The 12,376-nt window shown below is 46.3% G+C and overlaps 1 protein-coding gene across 12 annotated transcripts in view; it reads left to right on the top strand.

Moving 5' to 3' along the window:
* Positions 1-12,376, top strand: part of LOC139359501 (centromere protein I-like) — a 59,401-nt gene that overhangs the window by 33,564 nt on the left and 13,461 nt on the right. For 8 of the 12 annotated variants that reach the window (XR_011615540.1, XM_071082537.1, XM_071082538.1 and 5 more), the window contains one exon: positions 1,182-1,267. Coding sequence is in view for 10 of the 12 variants with exons in the window: in XM_071082537.1 (XP_070938638.1) it covers positions 1,182-1,267 (86 nt within the window). In the remaining 2 variants the exon portion in view is untranslated. Of the gene's footprint in view, positions 1-1,181; positions 2,065-2,986; positions 3,045-4,668; positions 5,641-12,376 lie in introns of those variants that run through there. The other 4 variants (XM_071082542.1, XR_011615539.1, XM_071082540.1 and 1 more) reach the window with 4 other exon arrangements.

The following is a 12,376-nucleotide window of genomic DNA, read 5'->3' as shown; positions in this document are numbered from 1 at the left end:
TCTGTTTCCTGGGGTTGGTTGATTACTGTTTGGAGTGATCAGAATTATTTCTAGCACCAGCTGGACTGGGCCTATTCAGTTCACTCCGAGACAAGGCCCCCGAGCCCTGGCACACTCGCTTGTTTGTTTATCAGTAAGCCCAGTGTTGCTGACAGTTGGTGCCCACAGTGTGCATGTCATCTGTGATGTTACCCAGGAGAGGACAGCGCTTGTCCACCAGCAAATCCACTGGTGTCTGGTGCCGCCTTGCCTTCAGCTCACCAAGTACATTTCTTCAACCTGGTCATCCCACCACCTCAAAGCTGTTGCACGGAGACCAGGCAGGGAAGAGACCTCTCCTCCTGGGAAGAAGGCAGGCCATGAGCAGACCAGGGCAGCCAGTCCCTGGGAGCCACAGGCCAGGCCTTCCTAACAGATGCACTCCTGTTCCCGTCTTGCCCTGTGAATGTCAGGGGCAATGTGGGCTGCATTCAAGCTGGCTCCAGCTTAACTGATGCACATGGCTCTTTGTCTCTGCGGAGCAGAAGTGTGATGAAAAACCTTTCATAGGATTCCATCTCTCAGTACAGAATTGTTGGTAAATGTTATTAAAGATAACGTTTCATGTTTCTGTCTTCTTTCTCCTCTTGTTCCCAGCTAGAAGGTGTTGAAGTTGGGGCTTCTCTCTGATCCCACATATAGGACCTGCGTTGTCCCACACAGGGTCAAACCCTTGCTTTGGGAGGGACTGAATGATGACTTCTTGTGGCCCCTTTATTTTACAGAGGAGAAATCTGGGTCCTACCATGCTGGCAGAGTTGGTGGGGATCCAGGCCACTCAAGAGAACAGGAACTAGGAACTAGAGACCAGCTGCCGCCGTAGTCTAATGCATACCTCCTCCTTCATGTAGGGACTAGCCCGCCACCCCTTCGTGCCATGGTTCCCTCTTTGCTCCATGGTGACCACTTTTCCAGTCCCTTCTGTTTCATCATCCTGGTCACTCTCCCTGGCTCAGCGGCCTGTCATTGCTCTTTGTTGAGTGCCCCTTTCTTCATGTCTCTTTTGGACCTCAGCCAGACTGGTGTGCTGAGGACAGCACCTTGTTACCAGGAGCAGCTGCTCTGCAGGACCTGTTGGCCAGGGCCCCGCAGCATTGGACTCGCTGGTGTAACCAAACCTCTCTTCTCTGTTTGTGCTTCAGCGAGAATGCCATGAGGAAAGCTAGCGTGGCGCACAGTAAATCCAGCAACGATATGGAGAGCCATGTTCCTGAAGGCCAAGCCCCAAGTAAGACCTTAGCGGGTGGAGCCCCTCTGCCAGAGAGGCTTGGAAAGGAGAGTGTCACAGACTCTGGAATCCTTCTCTGGGGGGTCCTAGGGAGTGTGGGTGGTGTGGTTGCTCATTGATTGATCACAGGAAGTCGGGGTGGGGGCGTTGCACATTGGTTGATCACCAGGAGTCGGAGTGGGGTGGTTGCTCATTGATCACAGGCACAGCTGGCTTTGCCTGCAGCACTCTGGGTGCTCCTGTGTGTCCATGGTACAGGGAGGACACTTGGGATGCAGGCCCAGCCTCTGGCCCCAGACCTCACAGCCAGCACTTTCCATCTGTGGTGAGCCCCTGTGAATCCTACAGAGAGCTCACTTAGACCCCCAGTTGCTCCTGTGGAAGGGATCAGTGTCGTGAGCAAGAATCTCGTTTGTTCTCAGCCCCTCCGAGGGGTCCTTACCGAAGCCCCACAGTGCCCTGAGGCATGAGCCAGAAGCATCCTTGTCCCTTTTTGCTAAGTTATCTAGAAGGATTCATCCCGGGTGGAGTAGAGGATAAGGGTTTTCTACCACATAGGCTCTCTCCCTGGGCCAGCACCACACTGAGGGCCTGATGTGACCACTTCCCTTCATCTGTGTGTGCTCCCTGGAACAGAACCGTTTTACCAGAAATGAATGAAACATACAAGCAGTTGTGTGCCCGTGTGTGTGCAAGATAGAGCTGCAAGAGCACAGGGGCTGAGGTGGGTGGAGTGGGCTCTGTCTATGCATGCATGTGATAAGCTTTTTCTTTAAGAGCATTATGTAATTCACACTTCAAGGTTTTACGTGTCTGTGGTCTTTAGGATATTCACAGAGTTCTGCATCTGTCATCAAAATCTAATTTTGGAATATTCATTAATAAATAAATAAATAGAAGTGCAGCTTCACTGTGTTGCCCAGGCTGTTCTCAAACTGCTGGCCTCATGGCAGACCTTTTGCCTAGGCATCCCAAAGTGCTGGGGTCACAGGTGTGAGCCACACAGCCTAAGTTTACAACTTTTTTTTTTTTTTTTTTTTTTTTTTTTTTTTTTTTTGGTGACAGTGTCCCTGTAACCCAGGCTGGAGTGCAGTGGCATGATCCCAGGCCTGGGTCTACCAACATGTACCCCCACACCGGGCTAATTTTTTTTTTTTTTTTGTAGATACAGAGTCCCACTATGTTGCCAGGTTTTATCTATCCTCCTGCCTCCCAAAGTACTGAGATTACAAGTGTGAGCCACCATGACCAGTCAGCATTTTTTTTTTTTTTTTTTTGAGACTAAGTTTTGCTCTATCACCCAGGCTGGAGTGCAGTGGCGCCATCTTGGCTCACTGCAGCCTCTGCCTCCAAAGTTCAAGCATTTCTTCTGCCTCAGCCTCCTGGTTAGCTGAGATTACAGGCACATGCCACCATGCCCGGCTAATTTTTGTATTTTTAGTAGAGATGGGGTTTCACCATGTTGGGCAGACTGGTTTCAAACTCCTGACCTCAGGTGATCTGACTGCCTCGGCCTCCCAAAGTGCTGGGATTACAGATGAGAGCCACTGCGTCTGGCCCAGTCTGCATTTTTTAAAGGAACTTTGTAACTGTTAGCAGTCACACACTCCCCTTTCCTTCAACTCTCAGCCACCACTTACACTTTTCACTGGCATGGATTTTCCTATTCTGAATTTTCCATGTAAATACAATTGTACAGTCCATGTTTTTATTTTACAGCTGGCTTATTTCACTTAACATAATATTTTCAAGGTTCAAGGTCCGTGAAGCATGTTTGGTATGTACTTTATTCCTTTTTATTGTCAAAGATTCCATGTATGGATGTGTATATCACATTTATTATAGCCATTCATTAGTTGGTGGATATATGGATTGTCTCTACTTTTTGCTTATTATGAATAAGCAGAATAACAGTTGATGTGTAAGTGTTTGTGGGGGCTGTTTTCTCACTTCTCTTGGGTATATACCTGGGGTAGTGTTGCCGGGTCATATGGTACCTCTGTGTTTAACCTTTTGAGGAATTGCTACGTGTTTCCCAAAGCAACTGCACTATTCTGAATTCTCACCAGCAGCTTAAATGAGGTTCCAGTTTCCCCTCATCCTCTGCAGTATTTGTTACCATTTATCTGTAGCCATTGAATTGGTGTCTCATTGCTTTGATTTGTATTTGACTAGTGACTAATGATGTTGAGCATCTTTTCATGTGCTTTTTGGTCATTTGTATATTTTCTTGGAAGTGTGTCTATTCAGATCCTTTGTCCATTTTTAAATTGGGTTGTTACTCTTTTCATTGTTGGGTTGTAATAGTTCTTTATGCATTTGGATGTAAGTCTCTTATTAGATATATAATTTGCAATTATTTGAGGGAATTTTTCTTTAAATTTAGGCAGAATTGCTCTGTTTCTCAGGCTGGAGTTTAGTGGTGTGATCTCAGTTTACTGCAACCTCTGTCTCCCAGGTTCAAGCGATTCTCCTGCCTCAGCCTCCCGAATGGGTGGGATTACAGGACTGCAGCACCACACCTGGCTAATTTTTGTATTTTTAGTAGAGATGAGGTTTTTCCATGTTGGCCAGGCTGGTGTTGACCTGGCCTCAAAGAACCCACCCTCTTCAACCTCCCCAAGTGCTGGGATTACAGGTGTGAGCCACTGTGCCTGGCCTATTTTGAGGGATTTTTTAATTTAAAAATTTAACAATTTTTGGCCAGGCGCAGTGGTTGACTCCTGTAATCCCAGAACTTTAGGAGACCAAGACTGGTGGATTGCTTGAGCCTATGAGTTCAAGACCAACCTGGGCAACACAGTGAGACTTTCACTCTTGACTTTTCTTTTTTTGAGACGGAGTCTTGCTCTGTTGCCCAGGCTGGAGGGCAGTGGTGAGACCTCAGCTCACTGCACCCTCCGCCTCCTGGGTTCAAGTGATTGTCCTGCCTCAGCCTCCCAAGTATCTGAGATTACAGGTGCCCGCCACCATGCCAGTCTAATTTTTGTATTTTTAGTAGAGAACTCCTGACCTCAATTGATCCACCTGCCTTGACCTCCCAAAGTGCTGGGATTACAGGCTTGAACCACTATGCCTGGCAAACACTGACTCTGGTCTTTTTGTCTCTGTTTTTTTAAAAAATAACATTTTAAATTGTTTTTGTTAGTTGGTATTTTCTTACAATTAAATGAACTTTTATAAGGACTTATTAAACTATCTCAGATTTTTGAAAGGCACACTTACTCATTGAGCATTGTTACTTACTTCATAACAAACTACCCCACAACTTAGGGGCTTAAAGCAGTGAGTTACTATTTTTCCTGCATCTGTGGGTCAGGAGTTGGGGCAGCTGGGATTACATGGCTGGGCCGTTCCCCCGGTCTCACTTGTGACTTCCCATGTGGCTGTTTTCCCTCCAGCCAGGCGGGAAGGCCATATAGCCTTCACTCAAGTGGCTGCACGTCAACTTTCCTGACACGGCCTCCACGTGGTATCTTTAGCAGCATAGCTGGACTTTCCTACAACATGGCAGCTGGCTTCCAGGAGGAGGAAGAAATGGCAGCTGCCAGTCCTCACAGCTCCTAGAACAACACTTGGAAACAGTAAGTTCAAAGGCCAGTGCAGATTCAGGGGAGGGTAACTCACCTCCACATTTTGATAAGAGCAGCAGCCTGTAGGTACAGGCAGACCGTTGATCATCTTGGGAGCATCATGGAGACTAGCTACCACAGAGACCTTCCCACCACCTGAGGATTAAGCTTTCTCTCCCAAAGGAGGCGTCCAGCAGAACTCCTGCCCCTCTCCATGACAGCTTGCTCTGCCTTGGCCCCCAAATTACTGCAGCCCACACACTGTGCCTTAATGATTTTAGTCCATTTTTATCAAGCTGGTTCTAAATTCCTAACTCCAGGAAGAAGCTCTGTCTAATTGGAAGACAAATATTTATAAGAGCTGTGTTGGAAATGTTCTACATCATTTTTGCAGAGGCAGACATCTTACTGGGATATTGTTGTCTGGTGGCCATCTTTATACTTACTGCTCAAGCTCCACGTGGAGGGAATGCCAGCTAGTGCTGTGAGGGTCAGCTCAGCAGGTGGACTGTGGTAGGACACGCTCTGGGTCAGATGCAGCCTGGGAACACTTGTTACGTGCCCCTGCTCCCTGAGACCCTGTTGTAACAACTGTGAATGAATGTAAAACGTGAAACCGTGAGCAGGGAAGAGGATAGGAAGGAGTAATTTCTCTGTGTTTCCAGATCCCAAGAAACTCTGGGAGGTTGTGGGTCATGGAGGAGGAGGATGACCCTCCATTGCAATCCTGGCAGGCTTCCGAGTCCAGAGGTGCCCATCACAAAAGAAACCAGGCCGCTAATGGGCACCTCAGGCTGTCTAGTGTATACCTCAAAGCAAGGAAAGCTTTGCGTGTACCTGTCTTAAAGGAATTAACCAAATTGTCTGGAGTGAGCTCATGCCTTCAGTGTGGGTGTTAGCACCCCAAGTTAAAGCCCTCCTTATCCTCTCATTGCCTGGCTCCAGTTCTCACAGCTGGACCCCATTTGTGCACTCTACAGTGATGTCTGCCTGCAAGGCCCTGTTCTGCATGCCTCATGCGTGTGAACTCATTTGATCCCTACTCAGCTGCAATACCATTCATTCCAGTTTACAGGCAAGAAAACTCAGGCATGAAGATACTAATTGTTTTGCTCAGGATGTCACTTTGCTGATGATGTCAGAGCCCACGCTCTTAGTCACATCTCTTACTGACTCCTGAATCTTTGAAAGCAAAAGATACCCAACACTCACCTTAATTTCTAAACACCTTAATTTCTATGGGTGGGACTACTCTCTGTCTAAGGGAGACTCAGGGATACAAAAATAGCTATGCCTGGGGGTGATAGGCGATACTGATAACGGCATCTCCAAACTTTCCAGCCAACTTCCTGAAGGGAAGGTTCAAGAAGATTTGGTACCTATTGAATGACACCTCTGTGTCAGCACCTAGAGGGACAGTGTGGAGATATATTTACTGGAACTGGATGTATTTCTGGACATTTGCTTACTTGGCCATTTAAAATTAAATACCTATCTATTTTGCACTTAACATAGCATTATGGAAAAGTAGTATGTGTTTCTGGTTTACAGTTTGGAAACTATTTGTACAGAATTGAACCCTGATTAGAGAACAAAGGTGAAACTCAGGGACTAGGGAGGCTGAGGCGGCATCAGAACGGGGCAGCCACTTTGGAATTTATCAGAGAGGAAGGCCTGGGCTGAGCCACCAACCAGCTAGAATCAAGGGACAAAAAGGCCCAACTGTTCCCCAGGAGAGCAAGAGAGGACAGAGATGCTCACATGCCTCTGATGAATGGAGATATTTTTCTACCTTCAGCTTTTTATTTATCTATTTATTTTTTTTGTCAGGGTGTTGCTCTGTTGCCCAGGCTGGAGTACAGTGGTGTGATCATAGCTCACTACAGCCTCAAATTACTGGATTCAAGTGATCTTTCCACCCCAGCCTCCTGAGTAGCTGGGACTATAGGTGTGCACCACAATGCCTGGCTAATTATTTTCAACTTTTTTTCATAAAATTAACTCAAAATGGGTCAAAAATGTAAATTTACAAGCTAAAACTATATGTTAGAGGATAGCAAAGGCATACATCTTCATGACCTTGGATTAGGCAACAGCAGTTTCTTAGATGTGATGCCAAAAAAGCACATGCAACAAAAAACGTAGATAAATTTGACTTCATCAAAGTTAAAAATTTGTACGTCATAAGACATTGTCAAAATAAGGAAAACAAGAATATATTGGCAACTCATATATTAGGTAAGGGTTTAATATCCAGAATACATAAAGAACTTCTCCAACTCAACGCCAAAAAAAAAATGCAGCTGAAAAATGGGCAACATATTTGAATAAGTATCTCCAAAAAGATGAGATTAAAATGGCCAAGAAGTACATGAAAAGACGCTCAGCATCATTAGGGGATTGCAAATAACCACAATGAGATGCCGCTTTGTACCCGTTATAATGGCTGTGATTTAAAAAAAGATAGACAATAATAAGTATTGACAAAGATGTAGAGAAATTGGAATTCTCTTTTTTCTCGTGATGGAGCCCCTCTCTGTCACCCAGGCTGGAGTGCAGTGACATAATCTTGGCTTACTGCAGCTTCCACCTCCCAGCTTCAAGTGAGTCTCCTGCCTCAGCCTCCCGAGTAGCTAGGACTACAGGCACACACCACCTAGCTAATTTTGTATTTTTCCTAGAGACAGGGAGAGGGGGGCCTCTTCGTGTTTGCCAGGCTGATCTCGAACTCTTGACCTCGGGTGATCCACCCATCTCGGCCTCCCAAAGTGTTGGGAGTACAGGTGTGAACCACCACACCTAGCAGAGAAACTGGAGTTCTCATACATTGCTGGAGAGAATGTGAAATGGTACAGCTGCTGTGGAAGACAGTATGACAATTCTTCAAGAAATTAAATGTAGAGTTACCGTATGACCCAGACGTTTTCTACTCTTAGGTATATACTCAAGAGAAAAGAAACCAAGTCCACACAAAAACATAACACAGACTGTTGTAGCATCATAACATCATTCCTAATAGCACAAAGTGGAAACAATCCAAATGTCTACTAGCTGTTGAATGGATGAACAGTGTGTGGAATTTCCACACAATGGAAAATCATATGGCCACACAAAGGAATGTATGACTGATAGATGCTACAACATGGATGAAGCTTTAAAGCATTACGTAAATGAAGCAGTCACAAAAGACCACGTTGCGTTTTTATAAAATTTCCAAAGAGGCCAGGCACAGTGGCTCACACCTGTAATCCCAGCACTTTGGGAGGCCAAGGCAGGCAGATGATGAGGTCAGGAGTTCGAGACCAGACTGGCCAATATGGTAAAACCCCATCTGTACTGAAAATACAAAAATTAGCCGGGCATGGTGGTGCACAGTTGTCATCCCAGCTACTCAGGAGGTTCAGGCAAAAGAACCACTGGAACTCAGAAGGTGGAGGTTGCAGTGAGCCAAGATTGCACCACTGTACTCCAGCCTGGGCTTAGAGCAAGACTCCATTAAAAAAAAAAATGCCAAAGATGGATACTATCTATAATAGCATGTTTGTTTCCCATGGCTGCCATAACAAGATACCATAAAGTTGGAGGCTTCTATCTCTTGGTCCATGGCTTTGGCCTCTGAGCCCCATGACTGCTCTCATGGTCATCTTTCCTTTTCTTAAAGAGTAGCACGTGTTTGAGACTGAGTAGTTTTATCAGCCTATTTTCTGCCTCTGAATTTTGGGAGTTCTTTGATTTTGTCTAGTCTCTAAACTTTCTATGATTTTTTCTAGTCTCTAAACTTTCTAGTCCAAGATGGCAGTGTTTCTTCTCATAGAACATTCTAAAATCCTTGTGGAATTTCTGCGTATATGATGGAATTCATGGCGTTAGATGAGGTTTCTCCACAGATCTTTCCTAGATAATTTAGTTTCTTTGCCTCACTTCTGTGAGATGATTGAGGGGATTCATGAGTCACATGTTTAATATCTTTGGCACTAGGAAAATTTGCAAGGCATGTCACACCGTTGGCATTTTCTACAGAACACGCTTTCCTAACTGGATCTCCTAGTTTTAGTATTCTGGTTTTTTCCAATGTGAATAGCCTGAGAATTTCCCAAATCATCAAGTCTAGGTTCTTTTTGGCATAACAGTTCTTCCCTCAGTTTATCTATTTTGTTGTACTTTTATTCTTTACAGTACCTCAATTTATCTCTTGCCTCTTACATTTACTATAAGTGGGAAAAAGAAACAAAGCTTGAGTCTTGAGTGCTTTGATTGCAAGTCTGCTCAGCTAAATGTGCAAGCTCATTGCTTGTGATTCTGCCTTCCACACAGCTGTAGGACACAATCCAACTAAATTTTTGCTATTCTATAGCAAAGAACATCTTTGCTCTAGTTTCCTGTAACATGTTCCTTGTTTCCTCTGTGCCCTTAGAATCACCTTTAATGTTCATGTGTTTACCAACATTCTGTTTGTGACAGTATATGTATTCTTGAAAATAACACAGGCTTTCTATTAAGTTCCTCAATTCGTTTAAGGCAGAGTGTGGGTGACAGAGTCTTTAACATCCACGTATCTACCAACAGCCTCTTCAAGGCCACCTAGGCCTTTTCTATCATGGTTTCTCACAATTCTACCATCACCACTTTATTATCCAATTTCAAAGCCACTGCCACATTTTAGGTACCCCACTCCTGGTAGGAAAAAAATGCATATGTTTCCTGTGACTGCTCTAACAAGTTCCTACAAACTTGATGGCTTAAAAGAACAGAAATTTAATCTCTCACAATTCTGAAGACCAGAAGTTCTCAAAGTCAGTACCATGGGCAAAAATCACAGTGGCAGCAGGAAGGCTATAGTAGAGGAACCTGTTTCTCACATCTCTCAGCTTCTGGTCACTGCTGGTACTCCTTGCCTTGTGGCTGTATCACTCCAGTCTTTCAAGGCCAGCGTCACTGAGTAGATTCTTTCTATATTCCATCTTCACATCGTCTTCTGTGTGTGTGTGAATTTCTGCCTCCCTCTTATGTGGCAATTGCACTTAGTGTCCACCTCTATAACACTCTGTCTCAAGATCTTTAACTTCACCACACCTGCAAAGACCCTTTTCCCAAATGAGGTAACATTTACAGGTTTCAAGGAATAGGACCTGATCTCTCTAAGTACCGTTATTTAGCCTACTTCAGGTAGAAAGTTGATGAGTGATTGTCAAGGGCCAGAGATGCTGTGGGGGAAATGGAGTTTTCGTTTGGCGTGATGAAAATATTCTAAAATGGGACTGTACATAGTGGCTCACATCTGTAATCCTGGCACTTTGGGAGGCCTGGGCGGGTGGATCCCTTGAGGTCAGGAGTTTGAGAGCAGCCTGGCCAATATAGTGAAACCCTGCCTCTACTAAAAATTCAAAAATTAGGAGCTGTGGTGCACATCTGTAGTCCCAGCTACTCAGGAGGCTGAGGTAGGAGAATCGCTTGAACCTGGGAGGTGGAAGTTGCAGTGAGCTGACATCATGCCACTGCACTCCAGCCTGGCTACACAGTGAGACTCCATCTCAAAAAAAAAAAAAAAGGAAAAAGAAAAAAAAAAAGAAAATGTTCTAAAATTGATTTTGATAGTGCTGCACAATTCTGAATGTAATACCAAAAAACCAATGTATGGCATGCATTAAGTTGGTGAATTGTGTATTAGCAGACTTATTAATATATATGTTAATGGAACCAGTAAAGGTGATGGATGACAGGTCTGTCTGCTTGATGACCAGGTCAGGACAGCATGATTTTCTTGGGTAGAGGGCACTGCTGGGGCTGCCCAGTTCCTGCTTAACGAAATCCCACACTTGGACAGAACTGGAACAGAGGCAGTGGAGCAGGCTGTCTGGGAGGCATTGGCCATGTTCTTAGAGAAGGCTCTCCATGTAACTTCCTTCAGGGAGCCAGATCCTTGGGCCACTCGGCCTGTCCACGGTCCAGGTTCATCTCAGCTCTGTGAGGGTGCACTTGTTGGTGTTAGAGCATCTTGTGTGTGGTCAACACGCCCCTACTCAAATGTAGGAGAACACAGGGCATAGGAAACCCTTGAAACATGCATGTGATTTTCTCATCACAGTTCTGAGTCCAGGCAGAGCTGCTTTGGATAAGCGGGGCACCCCCGCCCCGGGAAGCCCAAGTCCATAACACAAAGGCTGCCCCTCAGAGGAAGGGCTGGCTTGTGGGCACTGCTGGCTTCCCACCACCAGCTGGGCCTCAGCCCTCGTGGCATTCCTGTTGAGCACTGCAGGGCACCCAGGGGGCCGTGGCATCAGGGATCCTGCTGCAGGCATACCTGTGCTGCTCACATGGGGCCCATGTCCCCGCTGTGAAGGATGAAGAGCAAGGTCCTCAGGACATGTGTCCTCAAAATACCTTGCACTGCACCACCCATCAAGAGTGGGCCTGGTGGCTGGCAGGGCCAGGCAGTGAGTGCCTCCCTGTGCTGCCCGCCACTCTGGGCATGGGAGGTACTTGAGGTACTGCAGCCTTCTGGTGATAAGAGGTCCCCCCTTTCTGTGCACTACCCCATCATCTGTGATTATTATAATTGTTTCTGTCGGTAGTTGTCACTGTGTATACTTCTCCATGAACCTGGGCCTGCTGTCGTCTGAATGCTGTCAGCCTTGGAGCTGGCACTGTCCAGTCTGGCCCTGGTCAGCCCAGACCTCAGTTATCCTTGTCTCACATACTGTCCTGGTTCATCCTTCAGCTTCCTGGCAAAGTTCCTGCTCCCTGAAGCAGGAAGAGGCTGAGATTAATGCCAAGGAAGTGGGGCCACGGGCCTGGGAGGACTGTGCTGTCGGGTGAGGGTAGAACTGACCTGGCTACTCCGAGACACAGCTGTGTTGTGGTGGGAGGGTTGGTGTGGGTGTGGCCCTGGCACTCTAAAGATTGCTCTCTGAGGAGAAAGGTGAGCCTGGCCGGACCCCTGTCAAGGCTGCTATGTCAGGGCAAGAGGACAGTGTCTTGCCCCCAGGAGCATGCAGTCTGGGCAGGAGACCCAGAGTGATCTTGTGTTTCGAAGGCAACTCCAGCCCAGCCAGGGGACCAGGAGGCTCTCCCGCCGCCAGGGAGGTGTGTGCGGCTCTGCCAATGCCTCTCTTTCAGGGCAGTTGCCAGGTCCCAGGATGAGCAAGAGTCCTTGGCTGCCCAGGAAGGTCCCTGAAGCAGCAGAGGCTGGGCTAGGGGCCAGGGACTGGGAAGAAATGCCTGATAGCCGGTGAGGAACAAGGTGCACACATGTGACTTGGAAAGAAACAAGCTTTATTTTCAGTTTTCAACAGGTAGAGTGATACTTCATCATATGCTTTTGTGTGAATAGCAAATAGCAAAATATTAGAATGTAAACAGTTTTGTCAGTTTAGAGATCAAGTCCTTTTTTCTTCTTGAGTGTTACCTGTCTTGGAATTTAGCTGGGTTTAAAAGTAGTGGAATTATCAGGAAATTCTAGAGAGAGCCAGTCTCCAGTTGCAGGTAGGTGTGCCTGGCACTCACCAGCTGCGGGCACAGATGCAGGCGTCTCAAAGCA

This window comes from Macaca nemestrina, chromosome 17, assembly GCF_043159975.1.
Source record: "Macaca nemestrina isolate mMacNem1 chromosome 17, mMacNem.hap1, whole genome shotgun sequence".
NCBI classification, from domain to species: Eukaryota; Metazoa; Chordata; class Mammalia; order Primates; family Cercopithecidae; genus Macaca; species Macaca nemestrina.
The sequence above is the reverse complement of the archived record's forward strand: the minus strand, read 5'-3'. Positions and strand labels throughout refer to the sequence as shown.